This window comes from Lottia gigantea (assembly GCF_000327385.1).
Source record: "Lottia gigantea unplaced genomic scaffold LOTGIsca_6, whole genome shotgun sequence".
NCBI classification, from domain to species: domain Eukaryota; kingdom Metazoa; phylum Mollusca; class Gastropoda; family Lottiidae; genus Lottia; species Lottia gigantea.
The window spans coordinates 4,259,226-4,279,337 of NW_008710049.1; the positions used below are offsets into that span (position 1 = coordinate 4,259,226).

General features: G+C 30.6%; 1 protein-coding gene across 1 annotated transcript; it reads right to left on the reverse strand.

Annotated features, from left to right (window-relative positions):
* LOTGIDRAFT_107445 (hypothetical protein) lies at positions 1-19,889 on the reverse strand (the record flags this gene model as incomplete). The annotated part of the gene is made up of 9 exons (XM_009063994.1): positions 1-93; positions 2,120-2,161; positions 2,581-2,687; positions 3,026-3,137; positions 3,467-3,523; positions 4,006-4,045; positions 4,300-4,469; positions 5,950-6,092; positions 19,760-19,889. 9 exons carry the CDS (start codon positions 19,887-19,889, stop codon positions 1-3), a joined length of 894 nt encoding a protein of 297 aa, XP_009062242.1.
* Positions 19,890-20,112: the final 223 nt, after the last annotated feature.

Consider the following 20,112-nt stretch of genomic DNA (forward strand, 5'->3'; position numbering starts at 1 on the left):
TTACATAGCATTATTACCAGGAGGTGAGCCAGCTTTCTTTCCTTCTAACTGAGCTAAATGTTGTTCTAAAGCATCCAAGAGACTAGCTGGAGCCTGGAATAACATCATTATCATAATAAATACATGTTTAATATCATCAATACATTTACTGATAAAATCTTATATCATCAAAATGAAAATTAGACAAAAACATAATTAAACTTTTATAACACAAATAAAGAGAAAAATATAACTATAAACCAAAATCAAAACATTTTTTAAATGATTGTTAACTTATTTTTGGGGTAAATTTTCTATATTACCAGATTTTATAGAATATTTGTAAGCAGTTGTTTAAGACTAATATTAAGGCATAACATTAATTAAAGGTCATTCTAGCTAGCTTTCTTCATTAATAGTCTATTCTAATGAGCCAAGCTTTCATGCTTGATTTTTTATATACATTAGTAATATGATATCAATATTGATTATTTATGATTTCAAGTTGTTCTATTTCGAATATTTTAAATTGCCTAAATTTCTATGGAAAGATTGTTCATAGCAACACACGTTAATCATTTTTTGACAAATAAGCTCACAAAATGGTTACCATATATCAACGGCAACAAAAACCAACCAGGTATAAGTTTCGACTTATTGGCAGATTTATTTGAAGAAATATAACCAGAAATAGCTATCTAGTAGCCTTTTTATAACAAAGTTCCATTAAAAACCAATAATATAATAAAATTAATCAATGATAAACTGAATTCTAAAATAAAATTAAAGCAAAAATGAATCAAAGAATAATGAAAACCACACACCATTTGGTTAATACATTAAACAAGGGTCTTGTCAATGATCATGAAAGTAATGAAAAGTATGTCTTACAACAGGCACAGTATTGAGCAACACCAGACAAAGCCATATAAAAAATCCAGGGTACTGTTTCTAAAATGTTACCATTAATTTCTTCTTAAGGTATTCTACACTGAGGACAAATTCTTGTATTGCAAACTTATTTTGTGAAACAGGACACTGATTCTTTTTTGAGAGAATATAAGAACATAGTTTCATGAGTTTTGAGGGAACTGTCTAAGGAATGGTTTCTCAAGAAAATTAAATGTGGAAATTCACATAGAGAAATACTATACGACAAAATATATAGTTGCATTTTGTGTAAAAGGCTACCATGGTCTTATTCAGCTTAAAATAAACTTTGTTATTTAATAATATTAGTGATACTGTCAATTAGAATCAGTTCATCTATTGAAGCCATTAGAATATACCCCTTCCTTAATAATAAAAGTTAAGATAAGTGATGATAATTTTAAGAATTATTGGTTAGTAAAAAGGGTTTAGGGCAATTTTAAGCAGAACTGTATGTGACTGACTGACTAACTTACTCCATTTTGGCCTTGTTTCATACCCTAAGGAGAAAATCAAAATTTACAGAATTTGAGCAAAACACAAATAATCTAGATCTAAATTTTAGCATAATAAAGTTGCTAGTCTAAAAATATTATAATCATGCGTATTATAAATTATTTGTAAATTAGAAAAAAAGCAGCATGCAAAAGTATGTAGTAAATACAATATGGGCCAAATAAAAAAGATAGCTTAGCTTTAAAAAATAAAAAGTCTAGGAGAATAATCAGACTGACATAGAAGAAAATTTACAGAAACGAAAATAAAAATTGCATAACATGCTACGGAATCATTTTGAACTAATTCTGAAAAAATTAATAAAGGCCTGTTAAAAAAAACCCATATCACATGGTGTATTTTGGCAGAATTAGCCATAAACAATCAAGATAAAAGCTTGTCTTATGGTTTGTCAGTCAGCCACATGTATACAACACACAAGAAGGGGAAATTTAGTAGGGTCGTGCTCAGAAAGTTGCATGTTATAAAAGATGAGTAAAATAACATATACAGGGATTTCAATGGAGAACGAAAATTAAGAGATGATGTTATTGAAAGCATCACAAAAATATTAAATTTCATAAACCTCTAGAAAAAGAAAATACAAATAAGAAATATAGCCAATATGAATAATTCTTGAACGTCAATAAATCTATGTCACGATTCAAGAAATACGGCAAACAATAAAAAAATGATGGTATAATTCAAATCTTACCTTGGCTAAATCTGGAATATCACCTTTATCAATACCAACATTCTATCAATAAAGAAAGTTTAGTTTTATAAGGGATATACAATGCTATTCATTTGTTAATGTTACCTATATGAGTATTGGGAAGTTATGTTGCATTATCAAATTTAGAAATAGTATATATCTATACAGGGCTTTTTTTGTATACAGACTGCTACTTAGGAAAAGACAACAGCTAATATGATATCTATGTGCCAATACTATATGACTTTATTTTTCTGTAAAACCTTCTTGACAAATAGGCCACAAAGTATTAAATATAATATGATATTAAATATATTAAAAAAATATGGAAATATAGAACAAGGCGTTTGATCCTTTTTTTATAACTATTTTTAAGTGTACCATTTTCTCACGCAAAATGACCAACTCTATGCAATAGACGGCTACGGGACGGCTGTTATAACAAAGATATCATGACTTACTTCTGCCACTCGTAAGAATTCTGAGACTTTATCCATTCTGACTAAAAATCTTTTATATATCTCTAACCCTTCTTTACATTGTTTCTTATTCATATCAAAATATTTTTCTGAAAAAAAAAAAAAATTGATATTACCAGATATACTTAAATAACCATTTGAACTAGATACATTTACAAATTTGAAACATGAATTTTTTAAAAATGTATTTACCCTGTATTCAAATATACTCATAGTTTGGTATTTTAAAGCACCTTTGCGACTCTTATTTAATAATACAGAAAAAATGTGAATACTATCTTATATTCACTTGAGTGGAATCCACCTTTAAAAGGTTAAAGTGCAGATTATCTGTATATGTGAGAAAAGGTGTATCCCCACGTGTGTAATTTCGATGTAATTAGTTAAAAGAGTGAAAATAATTCCCAAGGAAGAAATTTATACATACCTAGTAAATTAATAATACCATCATTATAACAAGCAAATAATCGAATTAAATCTTTAAATAACAATAAAAATGCTGCATTCATTACACCATTAGTTAATTCATTAGGGGATGTCTGAAATTCAAAAATATAGGCAAACATGAATAATGTGCAAATGCACTTTAGCATCTCTTTCCGAGAGTCCACATAAACACTATTTTTGTTTCGTGTATTTATCCCATGATAGTTTATATACCCATTTGTTTTTTGTACAATTAATTCTACAAACTTTTTGTAAAGCTATTCAAAAAAAAAAAATTTCTATTATGTAAGTATACTGTTATTCATTGTAATACTAATGTGATTCGGAGTTGAAATACCTTTTATTTTATGAATAATGAATAATTTTTGGTCTTGATGTCAGTTGAAAAGGTGTAGACATTGCCTAAGAGTAAACTACTTACATCAAATTCTATAAGAGTATCTATTTGTTGTTGTAAACAGGGTAATGCTTTTAATAACTGAAATACAATAGTTATACCATTAATGTATAAGAATAACTTAAAAACATATTTTCATTTTCTCAAATAATCTTACAATCAGTTGAATTATTGTTTCTTATCGTAAGACCACACACGATCAAATTTAATCTTCATTTTTTTCAGACATTCATTTTTCGTTACATCTGGCTTCTTACAAATAAATTCTCTGTGAATCAGAAATGTTGCTAAGCAACTCCAGGTATTTTTGTGCAAAATTTATGAACAAACAATAGAACTCCTGAATTCTTTATCAACTAACTATTTGTCCAGAACTGTGACGTGTAAGCTTATGACTTCCACGATATTTAATCTTGAGTCTAGACTCATACCATGTTCTTAGCTGCTAAGCAACTAGAATTTATGTTAAAAGAATGATGACAACTAGAAACAACTTGAATGATTATTTGTTTGATTAACAGCAACAGTCCTTTCAAAGTAAGTTATATCAACAAAATACATACTTTTTCTGTGTTCATAGTTCTTAATAATCCATCATCTTTCCTGTAATAAAGGGTAGGAAATAATGTTATAAAATTTGGTCTCAATCCACAGTCCCACTCATATTTGATTGGATAAAAATAACATTAGAACGGGACTGTTGTAGAATACTTGTAAGATTACAATGGAGAGGAAAATATCAGTAAAATATCTAATTCATATTTCATATTTCTTCATATTTTGCATCCTATTTTCACTATGATCTTTTAAGCCTATTGTGCGTGATTTATTTCTTTAGAAAAAGATAGAAAACTCACCCTCGTTTCACTTTACAGAAATCAAAAGCCATCTGTCTATAGGAGAAGGCTTTTTGATTTAAATATTTCGCATATCGTCTAATGGCTGTTGACATATCAAACGCGGTCTTGTCCATAAACCCACCCAGATTAAAGGTACAGTTATTCGAGGCCAGGTATTGTGTAAATCTCTGAAATTCAAAATATAAAGTATGAGTTTGAGAACAGATTTTATAAACCAACAAATCATTAAATTTTTCTACAATGTGTCTTTATTATAGCATAGAAAATAACAATCGCAGGAGCATTGTATCATAATAACTTTTCTAAGGATATTGTATCAATTTCCAAAGTCAAGGACAATCAGATTATATGTTTGGGCTTATCAATAACCATTTTGCTTCTATTCTATTTGTTTTTATTATCTCCTGTCAGTCATCTAAGAGTCGAACATGTGAAAGTGGTTATTAAAGTGCTTTAGAATGTATCAATAATAAGGTACACAGTGTGAACACACCATTTCAAAGCATTCTGGCTAATTATCTACCATCAGTCAGTCATCTTGTGAAATATTGATCGACAACCAATATACTCATCATTTTCAAGGTCAAGGGCAAAATTTTTATGTTTGGGCTTATTGACTCATTTTGCATGCATTCTATTTGTTTTGATTACCATGAGGAAGATAGGTCACGTCGGCAATTATCTACCATCAGTCAGTCATCTTGTGAAATATTGATCGACAACCAATATACTCTTTATTTTCAAGGTCAAGAGCAAATTTATATTCAATCATCAGATATGTTTTGGCTTATCAAAGGCCATTTTGCATCCATTCTATTTGTTTTGATTACCACAAGGAAGATATGTCACATCAGCAATTATCTACCGTCAGTCGTCTTAACATGTGAAATATTGATCGACTGCCAATCAGAGAGGGGAGATAATGATAATAATGATGACTATATCACATGATTACTAAATCAATAGGGTAATATAAACACAATTACTCTACATAGCGGTTATGGTAATTAGTTATATTTTAACAATTTAAATACTAATGCTTTTTGATTGGGTCTTAAAAAGTTTAAAATAGGTAATAATGGGGGACAAAAAAAGAGTGAAAATATATGTAATTGGAATGTAACTTTATTGAGTATACGAAAAATGTCTACTCGTCTAATAGTAGAGCCCAGAAATCAAAAAGGTAATTGAGTGCAACTCAGAAGAGCACGTTTTAGTTCCTATTATGTAGATGATCTTAAAAAAAGGGCACGAGGCATGACTTAAGTGTAATAGATTTTGAAAACTATTAACACTTAAGTAAACTTTACAATTTTATCATTCCAATCACCAAATGGCTTTAAATTGAATAGGCTCCTTCATTTAATAGTTTCTGATTAAAAATGCTTATTCAGTTAATAGACTTCCATTTAATATGGTCATTCAGTTAATAGACTTCCATTTAATATGTTCATTCAGTTAATAGACTTCCATTTAATATGTTCATTCAGTTAATAGACTTCCATTTAATATGTTCATTCAGTTAATAGACTTCCATTTAATATGGTCATTCCGTTAATAGACTTCCATTTAATATGGTCATTCCGTTAAATAAGAATAACTCAATAATAAGTTATAGTTATAACATTATTATATATCATTACTTACCTCATTTCCATAATTCATCAGGTTATGTACACTAATAAGAGATTTGAATACCACAACCCAATTGGGATGTTGAGTACGTTCAATAAGTAAATTAGCCAATTGTGGTATGGATACATTTGGTTCACTCGTACACTGTAATAAATCTGAAATGATATATCAAAACAGAACTTGAATCATGTTGTTACTCAGAGTTTCATGCTATGCGATTTTTGGACAACTGACCTATTTTCAGCCTGCATCCCTATTGAAGTTAGACAAGAAGAATTTATTCTCATGTCTACATTTTGAGACAAGTTCAGAATATTTGTTAAGAGATCATTTTAACAGTGAAAATATTTCATTATTGTAAATCCGAAATGTGAAGATTAAATGAAATGAGTGAAAATTTCACAAGTTGAATAATGCAAACCACACCCCTTATCAATAAATAGATAGGACAGTCAGTGGTCTACTTTATTCAAATAGCTTCTTTTAGGTGGTCTGCCTTAAATGTGTATGGCAGTATTTTGTAAAATTCTGGGGTTAAGCCCTTTCACAAGCTGATAGTGGGTTTATTTAATTAGTTAGTCATTTATTTTCAAATAATTTAAATAAATGACATTATCCTCCAAGTGGTGTTTGTTTTTTTTGGGGAGCATGAGGGGACACAAATAGATAGGACAGCCAGTGGTCCACTTTATTTAAATAGCTTGGTAAGAGGCTGTGACTTGTAATCAATAAAAACATTGCCCCTACTTATATAATACCAGTATTCATGAGCTTTATACTGTGTTTATAAACTTACAGCAAATAACTTGTCACATTTGTAGAATTTTGCACTTTGTGTTAAGGAAGTGAGCATTTATAATGAAAACCCTAACTTTAATGATCATATTCATAAAAACAATTAAGTGTAAGTTGTAAGTTACGTTGTCAATCATTCATTTAGTCAATCACTTTATTATGACAGGTAAAAATAATTGCCTCCCACCTACAATAATGTGTTTTAAAATAGAATGATAATTTCTATGTCAATATCTAGTAATACATTAATCAATATAATTTTAACCAAGATAAACTGTAGATCATTGACTTTAGATATCAACTTCTATATCAGTTAATTCAACTGTAAGAACTACGGATAGCCATGAAAAATTTCTTAATGATACAAGCAGGGCATGCTTATATTTCTAGAACCTGGATGTCAATCTGCTACTGCAATTGTCAACTCAACTCCTTTATGAAGAGCCTGCACCTTATCGGTTGTCTTAACTTTTTATGTGGGGACACCATTGGCTTCAATTTGCATCATTCCCATTACATGTCTGTCTATGACACAGCTATCCTATTAGAAGCTTGTACGACGCCATAGCACGTCTATAATTACAGACATTACAAAAGTTCGAAAACCCTCTTTACAACCCCTTATTAGGTTTAAGAGTCATATCAGCATAATAAGATGCATAATGATATAATATTCAACAAAGTCTAAGGAATTGATAACGCCTTCCTTCAATCTTAGAATTGATAGCACGCTATATAAAATGTGATCAAAGTTTAAAGATAAATTGAACATCATTGATTTTAGATTTGGTAATGTTGGTATCGACAATAGAGTATAATTCAATAGTAGGCCCACAACTTCAATAGAACAACAGATATCAGTCAAATGAGAAAAACTTAGACAGGACGGTGGCATTAACCTACAGTCAATGTATCTTTAAAATTCACACACTGTAATACACAAGGCCTCTGTTTATGCAGATGACTAGCAGAAGCTTTTTTTAGAGGTGATAAACTGAAAAACACATCCAGTCTGCACTATAAGAGCCCATAGAGCAAGTGCTTTGAATTTTTTAATAGTCTCCTGAAAAATCTAATGTCCCAAAATGATAAAAAAAAGTTATCGTAATATTCAATAAGCTTAATAAATAAACACTGTACTGGCGGACAAGTAGCTCAAAGCAAAACAGTTGCCTGGCATTGTCAGCCTTGATTAGCTAGAACGTGCAGAAAAACAGGATCGTAAAACTGTTATATCACTTTATTTTATTTACATCGTAACAATTCTTCGACCAAGGTGACCTTGTTCCTGAAATTCCAATAATTTCTATTGTCTAAATAAAAGCCAGGAACGATATTGAGACACATGTTTAATTTGATTACTGTGTACCACGGAAGTCAGTTATCGTCTAGCACTGTTCAACTGACCAGAGGAATTGCTAGCAAATTGTCATCTTTATTTAATTTTCTTCCCCTAAGAGACATTAAGTTAAGACATTGACTAATATTTTTTGAGGAATTTAAATTTTTCAGAACTCAACGCTTAAAATCTTGTCAGATTTCCTTAGCTCATTTTGGTGGCAAGACATGAAATTCAATTGACATGGGATATGACCCGATATTTGATATAAATCAAATATGTGCTTTTCAAGGTTCTGAGACAGACAAGGAAAAGCTCTAGGTTCAAAAATTAAATGCTATGAAACCAACTGTCAAAATATCTATCAAAAGATAGCAAAAGGTCCGCAAACTAAATATGAACATTTATTGCTTTTATCTGGCTTCAAACTTCACTTTCATCAAACAAATCTTCTCAACAAGAAGATCAAATATAAAAATATCAACTGTTGACATTTAAAACTTTTTAACTTTTAAAGACATTTTATAATCTCAAAGTTAACATCTTCTGGTTTATTGAAAGGTCAAAGTTTAAAGAAAAAAATATTGAGTTAATGACAATTCTTAGACACAATAAAATCCTCTCTAAAAATCTGTTATCATCAAAGGGAATGTTTGATAAAATAATACTGAAATTTTTACTGATTAAAGTAAGGTGTAAGTAAGTGGTGTCAATTTGATGCTAAATTCCCTGGAGCTTTCTTCCTCAACAAATCCATGACATTAAATTAATCAGTGTTTTATAAACTCAAATCTCTAACATGCTTTCACTATTGATGATTTGTCCAAAGCAAAGTTACAGTAACATAACCTATATTTGCTGCGCATAAATAATTTAAGAAGTTGCAATTATCAATATTAAATCAATAGTACATTCGTAATATCTAAACCTTGAACACTGTAGTTTAATTCAAAGAGAAAGAAAATTGCACTGCATATAAAACAGTTGAAATGTTGAAATATTACATGGTTCAAATAAAGCTATATTGTATCAATTTATCAATATTTTCTGATTAAAAACCTTTTAAAACATTTGTAATATCAAATATAACATGTTGCATAAATAACAAAACAATATTCAATAGTATGCTGTGCTCCACTTATTTTAATAACTTTTTGGTTGATTTGAGATGATGAATAAAACTTCATGAGTGTTGAAATGAAATCTTTACATACCATACAGTACTTAGTTTAAAGGGACATTTTGGAGGGTGGGGGGGGTGGGGGGATTTGAGTATATATAAATATATATATAAATAAATATATGTAAATAGCCTTCATAAGTACTTGAAATAATTCCTTCCAAATTTCTTTTCATTTTGTTTTATGTCTTTTTTATATATTGCAGTTCTAAAGGAAAGACGATTTGTCTTTTTTACTTTCGAACGCAGATAATTCTGGACACACATGAATTTGAAAGGCTTGAATTTCAATGGTGAGCTGTGAACATGAATATTGGCTTAGCTGAAAATAATTTCTATTTCTGAGACTAAAGTTATGATTTGTCTACTGCTACTGTATCTTTAAAATATTTAAAAAATGATAAAATAAGTTCTGTTTACTCAAGTGATCAGCGTAAAAAGATTTGATCTGTTTAGATAATATAAACCAAATGCATAAAATTGTGTCACACATTCAATTGGGTTTTATATTACATTTATTTCAGTCATTTCATATTACACACTTCTAAGAAGTATACAGATAGAACAATTGAATAGCTGAATGGGGAATAGCAAATAAGGAGAGATTTAACCTATTTTCATAACCTGGGCATTACAGATTCACTTTCCCATCATGATTTGAATCCAACCCACATCACTAATCAAAATCAACAATTATCTCATTTAGACAAAATATATTTAAATTATCTGATTTCTTGTTTTCATTTTCTTTGACGCTAATTACCTATCAAATATAAAAGAAAGAAAACGCATGTCAAGGTTGAAAATTGTGATTTTTTTTAAAGCCGTCCATTTGAATCTCAAGAATGACAAATGGGAAACTAGTCAATACTGAAATTCTGTAAGTGATCTTTCCTTGATTTCAGTACAGAAAATCAACGATCAGACTCGAGACATACTAATAGGATTTTGAGAAGAAGAAGAATTCTGACAAAGAAATACACCTCGTTTCCTCCTCTAATTGGCATCAAATACAGTCTCAGACAACTTACTATGTTTATAAAAAAACTTGTTAAGAAAGTCCGACTTGTATCTCAATAGAAATTCATTAAAGCCACCAAAACCGGGTCTTGCTTTAGATTTTTTTTGTAAGACTTGCCTATCCAACAAAAACCAGATTTTATCATTCAATTATTTTTCAAGGTCAAATAAAATTTAATCTTACATCATGTATTCAAGACACAAGCAGAATTATAAATATCGTTATCAAATTAACAATTGCTTGGGAACATTCTTGATTTTATTGACAATAATTTGAATCTGCACACCCGATTTGAGAAAATTCCCAGTAAATCAAATTCCCAGTAAATATGCATTGGAGTCAGAATTTACAGAAAAAGAATTTTTTAGCGAAGTCAATCCAACATAAAGCTAAAATGAGCATAAAAGTACTTCTTGGCAATATTACTCCTATAATATATGTCGTAATACCAGTATTTCACTCTAGTATGAAAGTACTTCTTAGTAGTATAACAAGTCTATTCTTCTCCCAATCAATCATATTGATAAACAGATCTCTACAAGTGCTGCTTTTAACTCCAGGAATTGACGAGCCACAAACATTTCATCAATAAATAAAGTCCAATATAGACTGGAGGCCATTCATAAAGCTTGGCTTATATTCATTAGAGTACTTTATATCATAATATACCTGCTAAACATGAAATGTATTTACATCATGAGACCTTCTGGAACAGTAGTGCTGTTTATCTTTTATTATGTGAGTTCGTTAAATTACCTACAAGTTTTAATTAAGACATTAAATTATAATTAAGAAATAACATTAACGTACAAATTATTCAATAGAAACACCAGCCAACAACTGTATGTGCTGTGGTAAAGCATGTTGTTTACTAAAAATTGCAAGTGTATCATAACACAATCTATTTCAGTAGATACATTGAAACCTGCACCTTAATTCCAGGCTCAAATGAAAAAGAGTGAGCACCTAATTAACTCGCAAATTATACCTTAGTCTCAGAAATGAGAATTTTATATCAAAGTTGACCAGAAATAGTATAAACAGCTCACCATCACTATTTGATCCTTCAAATTCAAAGGAATTATGCGATTTTCGTGCAGTTCTTATAGTTCCGAAGACTATGTACATATATTCAAGGCCCAAATTAACACCTAACCATGGCCTTTAACTATTGACGAAGACGATCACTGTAACAAGTTCTTTAAAGTTTTGTAAAAATAATATACAAAACTTCTATTATCCTCAAAGGAAAGCTAGTTTTGAAATATTGTTTGATTTTCCAATATGAACCAAATAAGAGGTTTAATATCATGCAACAAAGAGGCCAAGCTTTGTCTGGTATCCTTTTCAGTTAATTTAACAAATATCTTATTGGTTTTTAAACCTTGGAAGGAAGACAATGATGTATACAATATCAATATCAACTATAAGAGTACCAATATCAGATTGTTGACATTTGTTGAGTTTTGCTTCAGGGAACCAGTCATAATATCAAAGATCATCAGAAACGTGAAGAGCTTAAATTATAATCAGACTAAGGTCAATAAATTCAGACAGTTTTCAACAGTTACATGTAAAGTACCATTTCAACTAAGACTAATAGTAATTACTTAAAAGTCTACTGATCGGTTAATTGGCAATAATAATAATTCCAGATTTACCACTGTAATGCAAGCAATATTAACAGCTGTTGGCAAATAATTGCACTTATTTGACTGAGACAAATAAAAATTGTATTTTTGAGTTTGAATTACAAATTTTGATTTCATAAACAAACAATAAGTAAAATATAAAACAAAATCAAAATCTTTGATATATTATGCGATCAAAGACAATAAAAGATTAGATAGTGCAGAGAAAGAAATATTAAGAGTGGGTCATTTGTCAAATTGCCATAATAGATTTAAGAAGACACATGCAATGGTCTGATATAATGAATGAATCCATACCAATATCATTTATTGTAGCCCAGAAATTACGATTTCTATTTCAATGTATATATCTGACCTGAATTGAAGAAGAAGAATAAACGATTGGCTAGCAACTAATCTGATTGTAGAAAAGAACACGCTCAATTCCTCTATCATGGTCACCTTTCTTTCTTACATTCATCTAATCAATATCAACAGAAATACTTTCTTTCACATTTTCACTTGTTAATATTAGACCTTGGAATATTGGTTATTTCAACTTTTTTTTCACATTACAACTTTTTGATTATGGTTAAATATAAATGTTCTTAGACTACAAATGTGAACAACTGAACATGAGCCATTTACAAGCTGCCTGCATGAACACATCTAATTGACATTATCAGTTGTAATTTTAAATACATACATATTAAAAGCTCAATGATCTATATTATTATTTTTTCATATTAGATTAATAAAACAGACAAGGATAAAATAAGGGAATTTGGAGTTATAATTGGGGTTGACAGTGAAAATAGTTCGAATTCAGGAAAGTGAATATAGAAAACCCTTGGTTATAAGGAAAAGGAAAGTTTCAACTTTCAACCATTATTTGATGAAAAACTTTCCTGGTTTACAAATCAATTTGATAAGGAAATGTTTATAATAGATGATAAACACCAGTATATATATGATTAATTTTATCATCAACTTGATAGTTAAAATGGTCTATTCTAACTTTCATTCTGTGTTATAGAGTCTCTATAGTATATAACTACATAACAACTGATTTTTTAGTTACAATTTAATATAAATTTCAAACAATTAAGATTAGAGATCTGAAGCCCTGATCTGAATCTGAACAAGCATATTACTATATTAATGCATTCCAATTGAGCTGTCTGTTAAAATAGTGCCAAAATATAGGCTAATGGGCTCTGTAACCAAGCAGGACAAGAAGATGCAGCAATGTTTTTTTCAAACTAATATACAGGCTGGCAAGTATCTATCACCTAATGGTCTTTCAGTTAGTTGTGGGGGGGTGTAGCTGTAGCAAGACCTATTGGGACAGTCTGTATGTCTGTCAGGTTCAGCTGGCTCATTTTCCCAGGCTATATGAATACCGGGTTGGCCCTGATAGCCAAGCTTCCGGCTGCTTGGGCTGTCCAATATTCTGTATCAATGCATTTGAGTAAATGCGTAGAAATTGACTAAAGTAACCGGAAAACCGAACTATCATGCCACATTTAACTAGGCCCTAAAAATAGGTATAGATTAAATCAGATTACTATTTAAATAAGTACATTTCAATTTCAATGTGCAAAGTAGATAACCATATAATATTTTATGGTGATAAATCTGTGACATCTTTTCTAACAAATGTTCTCTAACAAACATCCACTTCTCAATGAATAGTGAAATCACATTTGATGTGATGTAAATTTAATTTTCAAAGTGCAAAATTGTCAAAACATGATAGATTTTTTTAGTGGAACAGCACCAAGACTTTCCATTACTAGGCCCTGAAATAAACACTTTGAAAATATGACAGCTAATCAACCTGATAAACAGGACATAGTTAATCACTTTGATTCTGTAAGATCAATAACTTTACACTATAATAAAACTGTTATTGACATGTGAATATATCATTAATGGTTATGAAACGGAACAACTACCTATAAAAATACACGGTGAACACAAATGAAATAAAATTATTATTCAATCAAACAAACAAACATTTAGTGAACGATAAGGGAGAATATTAGGGATCTATTAACAGTTTTAATAAAACTGTAAACACCATGCAGTGAGCAATGAGTAAAATTTTCGGAAAAATAACTGCAACAGTTGCGTGCTTGTTCCTTGTAATATTCAACTAATTACTATAGTAGTTAAATTTGAGCTAAACATAAACTATGAAAAATTAACATTTCGTGACAGATATCTCTATGTGTAGACATGTGAATGTTCAAATATTCAGAATATTTGCATAAACCTATCAGCTAAAATAAATATCACACGTTTTTCTATGTCTGTAAAAATGAATCGTCAACCATCAAACAAACTATAAGGTGCTGTACACTTTTATCTTCTTTGATATCAGTCAAAAATTGTCCACTTAGATCTTGGTACAGTGAAAAACCCATTAAAAATTATAAATTTTTGTATCTACAGATTAAAAACATCATTTCTTCTGATAGTTTCTAAATTTCAGGTTGGTGGGGGCTGCCATATGATATGATATATAATATGACATGATATATGCATGGAAATATGCCAGATTGGGACGTAGATCCAATCATAGATATGATGAAAGAAATGTAACCAAAGATATGGCTGGCATGTAACATTATAAACAAGCCACTCTTTGTGCAGATTGGGTCCTCCACAAGTTGTAATTTTCTTTTTATTAAAGGACATTGTTCACCCTTTTCTGGTGTTGATTTGGGTCTTGAATATGTGTAGATATTCTTCAGAAGTACTAGAGCTGCACAACAATCACATTATCCCTTCAAATATACTTCAAACTAGGATTCAAAGGCTCATATTTTGACGGTGAGCTGTGAACACAATAACTGATTAGCTTAGCTAATAGTTTATGAGACTGAGGTACGATTGGTCAAATGGATGGCGAACAAGTCTCTTTAACTTGGTCACTTTTAATACTGACCATTTCTTGAACTGAATTTCAAGTTCAGTAGTTGTGACTGCCCATCACTTTGAACATCACCTCTATAAGAAAGTCTCTATGCATCAAGAGTATACTGTCAGTATATTTATTCTTCTATTTCATAAAATATCAAATTATTCAATAACTATTTTTTTAAGTCATGATGACAGCTTGCACATTTATTCAAATAGATTCTTTTAAGATATGAAACCTTCATTTTATCATGACTTGTTTCTATTTCCTACAGAAATCTTTTACAAATCTCCTTACTAAACTATCTTGACATTTAAAAGTGTTAAAACGAAGTGAGTTGAGATTAAATTGATTGTGATATTGATTGATTTTACTGATTGATTCTATTGATAATCAATATAAACCTCTCTTAGATTGTCTTACTTTCTCTCAACATGTCCTACATGAACAATTCACTATTGTTAAATCTGCTTCAACATTGTCAAATCTCACTATTGCAACAGGAATTGTTTGCCTATTTCACAAGACACTTAACATTGGTCAATACTATTTCAATACAGATTCAATATCAATTATAAAGGTGTGGGCACACAAGCAGTCTTGATCGGAGCCTTTTGTCTTGAGTAAAATTTCGTGTGTGCCCGTGCTTCCACAATAATAAAATTATTGTGTCGCCGACAGGATTTGTAATATTAAACAAGTTTGATACTTGTCTCCGATAGTTTCATCGTCTGCAAGACAGACTCTTATCATCTAATCAGATTCCTTTTCCTTTCAATTGCATGCTCTGCATGTGATTATCGACAAGGAAAGCGACTGTCTGGAGATTTTTGTCTCCTCTAGTGCCAGTCGTTGAAACTCAAGGACAAAAGTCTCTGACCAAGACCTTTAGCTGGATGCTCTCCTTTCAAAACACATGGTGTAGTGAGTGAGTCAGTTACTAGCAATTATGGATGTTGTCTAAATCAGAAGAGATCTAACTGGTTATTCAACAAAAAGTTTAATTGTTTAATTGGTGAAGAAACACAACATTCAATAACCTACAGATCAAGAATAAGAAAATTAGTGTACAACTTGATATTTATTCTTATTTACTTAATGTTTAAGAATAGATATACCATACAAAGACAAAAATATCTTTTTTTTTGGCAAGGGAGACCAATCTGTTCATAATCAATAATCTGATTTCTAAATATAACCCAAAAAATACATGTTCACAAAAAATATTTTCACAGCTTGCTCTTATTTCCATCTTGAATTAGTAGATATGTGAAAAATATCAGCCTTGTTAAGAAATCAATCAATCAATGGCTTCAATTCTAATAAATCCTTGTGTCCTAAATAAGAAAATATTAACCTTACAATGCCCATGACAATCAATTTTTTCAACAAAAAAATAGCCAGTAGCAGTTAAAAAGTACAACAATGTCAGGTCATGACCTAATGTACTAAGAACAGTAAAATGTCAAAAAGATGGACAGGTTAGGTCAATTGATAGACAATGTGATAACAAAAACAGCCGACTCAGCAGGAACAAAATAAAAGAAAATAACTCGTTCAGTGAGGTATATACCTTGTAAGGAAATATAAATTCATATCAGATGAATTTTATAAAGTGAAACTAACTGACTCATCAGGTAATTTCATCTCTATATTTGTGAAATTGGACAGTGTTTTGAGGCAAAAACACAGGAACATAAAATAAAGTACTGCAAAAATGTTTCCTTTTTGGCTGACTTTTTTCATGCTAAGATTGAAGTCCAAAAAGATTGGGCTGAAGCTGCTATACTCAATTTCACTTCACTCTATTTCATACTAACATTTCTAGCTGTTTTTCTATTTACTAAAAGTGGAATCTAGAAGCCCACATGCAATTAACCATTTTTCAAATGCAATAATATGGCAAAATGCCTGAGATTAAATAGAGTAAAATCTCAACTTATAGAAGAGAAGGAATGGGGAATTCTGTCAAGTTAATGAGAAGGAGATAAAAAGCTTGAAAAGGTTATAAAAAAACTGGCACTGCATGTTAAGTGGTTCCAGATTAACTATAAATAGATCGAGTCAGTTCTATAATTAGATGATATATGGCCTGGTAGTCAGTGGGTTATTTTCACCAGCTGCAAGTCGTGACCTGAACTAGGCATACTAACTCACTATTTTCCTCTTTTTATTATGAAATATGAATGAATCACCACATCAAGCATTCACCTTTCTATAGAGAATTCTATTTGGGGGTGACTGAAACAATGGCAATATTAATCATCTTACTTGTATTTAAAGGGGAAAAGTAATCTAAATAATTCAATTTAATGGTGTCACAAGAGAGGCAGGGCATGCCCACTCTTAGGGAGCACTTGAATTCACTCTGTGATTAGTTTTTGCATCTACAACAACTCAATAACTCATAGTCTTGAATGTTACTTAACATTAACACATAGAATCACCATAATCTAACAAACCTACTCTCTCTACCAGAATTGATGATAGGTATTAGACAATTCTATATACACAGATTACAGGTGCTCGGAAGTAGGATATTTATTCTGACCATTTTAATGGCTAATAGTTTTCCAACAGCTGATCAAAAGAATAATTAGTCATTTATACAATACTTTGGACTCTCAACTGTCAAATGGTAAGCTACATGGGTTTGATAAAGATCTTCAGAATGACTACATATATAATCAGTGAGCCTACTTGCTAAAATAAAAGTGTAAAGTCAAGTAATAATTATGATAATGATGTCACATAGTAGATAATATGACACTGATAAAAGCAGTGGAAGATAACGAGAGATCAGATAGTCTAAATAGTCATTTACCTCCGTCAGTTAACTGACGTAAATAGTAAAGTCATGATGTAAAGTGATAGAAAAACAGCTGATTTTATACTAATCATAAGTCATTAACTAGGCTTAAAACTACATTCTAGTCATCTGTTATCAGATAGTATAAGTGCTTTTAAATTTGATATGATTTAGTTTAAGCTTATTATATCATTTTCAGTACATTCTTTCTATATACAATACATTTATCTAACAACTACATCCACGCTCTGTTTTAATATTTTGTATTGTTGTACATAATGCAATATTGTATATGTTCTGAAAAGACACTTTCTGAAACACTGGCTGTGGCATCAGAATTTTTCTAAACTCGATAAGGGTTCTAACCCACAGCACCTTAACACCTCGCAGATGACATATTCAAATCGCTACTGACTAGCTATTCCACTGGATTTTTTAAGTACACAGCCACATCCATCTTATTTCATTAATTACACATGTCTGAGACAGTAGTTACTATCAAGTTAAATAATTAAGCTAAATAGACCAATCAATCCCATCCAATCAAAGACAATATTTCTTTCTCTCTGATATACCAAGATATAATTATTGAAATCAAAATTCAAAACCAACATTTGGAATGCAATGCTCATGTCAGGATTGAAATTTTTGTGTTTATTTACATATTAGTGTTTTGATCATGACAATTTTCCATATGAAACAATTATAGGGATCAAAAGTTTTGACTCAAAACCACCATATATACAAAGCTTAGATGAAAAAGTCAGTCAAGACTGGCATAGGGTAAAAATTTTCCATTATCTAAATGTCAAGCTTGATCTGCTATGGAATATCACTTTAGTCTTACATCAATTCCACAAATCATACTTCAGATATATAACTTACTGAATCTAATTTCTCAGTAAAGAAATAGTGTGTATATTTTGATAGGAAACAGAATCTAATTGATCGGTCATATCAGCTTAGAAATCAATAAACCTACCAACATTGTGTTATTGTTACAATTATATTTCTTCAAGTATCAAGATCAGAGTAGCCAAAATAGAGTCAGTTTTATCAACAAAAGCTTGCATGAACATAGTCGAATAAGCTTTAGTCAGATAATTCTGTGTAAGCAAACTCTGTTTTTTTGGGCTATTTTCTTTCTTATATCATAACCCACTTTCTTCATCCTTAAGCTTATAAAAAGGACTACCGGTACCATTAATATTCCTTAAAATTAAATATCAATTGAATACACTGCCAGATATAAAACAAAGATATCCTTATTCCAATCAGTGTGCAAACTTGTCAGGTGGCTCACCATTATAAGATTTTTTTTTTCAGACAAATAAATAGAAGATAAAGACATCAAAAAAATGAGACCATTACTAAATAATTTTATACAATTTGAAGGATGGGCAATCAAACACACCCAAAATCCTGCTTTAGCCATAATGTTATCTAGTAGTAGAATTTTACTACTGCTATACCAAATCAGCTGGCTGTCTTATATATGAACAAATTCTTAACAAACTTATCATAATTAGCATTAGATTCATTTAAGAATCAATTCAAACGCATTAAGTTATGAAAAAGCTTTAATGTACGCCTATTTGAGTTGATGTTAGGTAATTTATGTGCTCAATTCATAACTAGTTTGAATTTTCTTTAACACACATGCATTGCCATTATTCAACGTTTGGTTCTTGAAACTTTATAGACCTATTAAGAAGGGGGCGGTAACACATTAAACAACAGGGACCTTCACTTGGTGGCACAACCCCTATTCAAATTGTACATAATTCTAAGGTCAATTCAAGCTAAGCACAATACTTGATAATGACCAATCATAAATTGTAATTAACATTCAAATTGTGACATTTTTATTTGACATAGATGTTTCATCATCATCTAAATATCTGAAAACATGCATCTTAGACTTAGTTGGTCTATTCAATTTGCTCAATGAGATGACAGTTTAGCAGATTCATAATTTATGTCAAGAACTGTCCTTTTTAAAACCCAGGTTTTATGGCATCGATGAAATGCACAAGACTTAGATTAGGTTCAGTATTTAGCTGAAATATTTTTGTGCTGTTTTCAAGGAATGACAAAGCTGAAATTCAACAGAATACTCACAATCGAGATGCTTTTTCTTCGGTCCAATAATCTCTTCTGTGGTGGCTTTACACACAACTTTCGCTAAACCCTGACCGGCAACGCTGAATTTCGCCGCTTGAAAGCGGTCCATCATACTTTGGGTCGACATTTTGACAGATTTGCTAACTGATCTTTAGAATTTATCGCCAGGCCCAACAATTTAGGGCCCAGGAGACTCAATAATTCTGTGACACCTATCGGCAAAAAGGGGTGTTGATCTCCTCAACAATCCAATATGGCGGTGTTCGAGGCCGAATATTTTTGATCACGTGATATGGGAGCATCCATTGTAATAGAATCTGTCATAAATTTGTGGTCAGCCAGACTTCGCT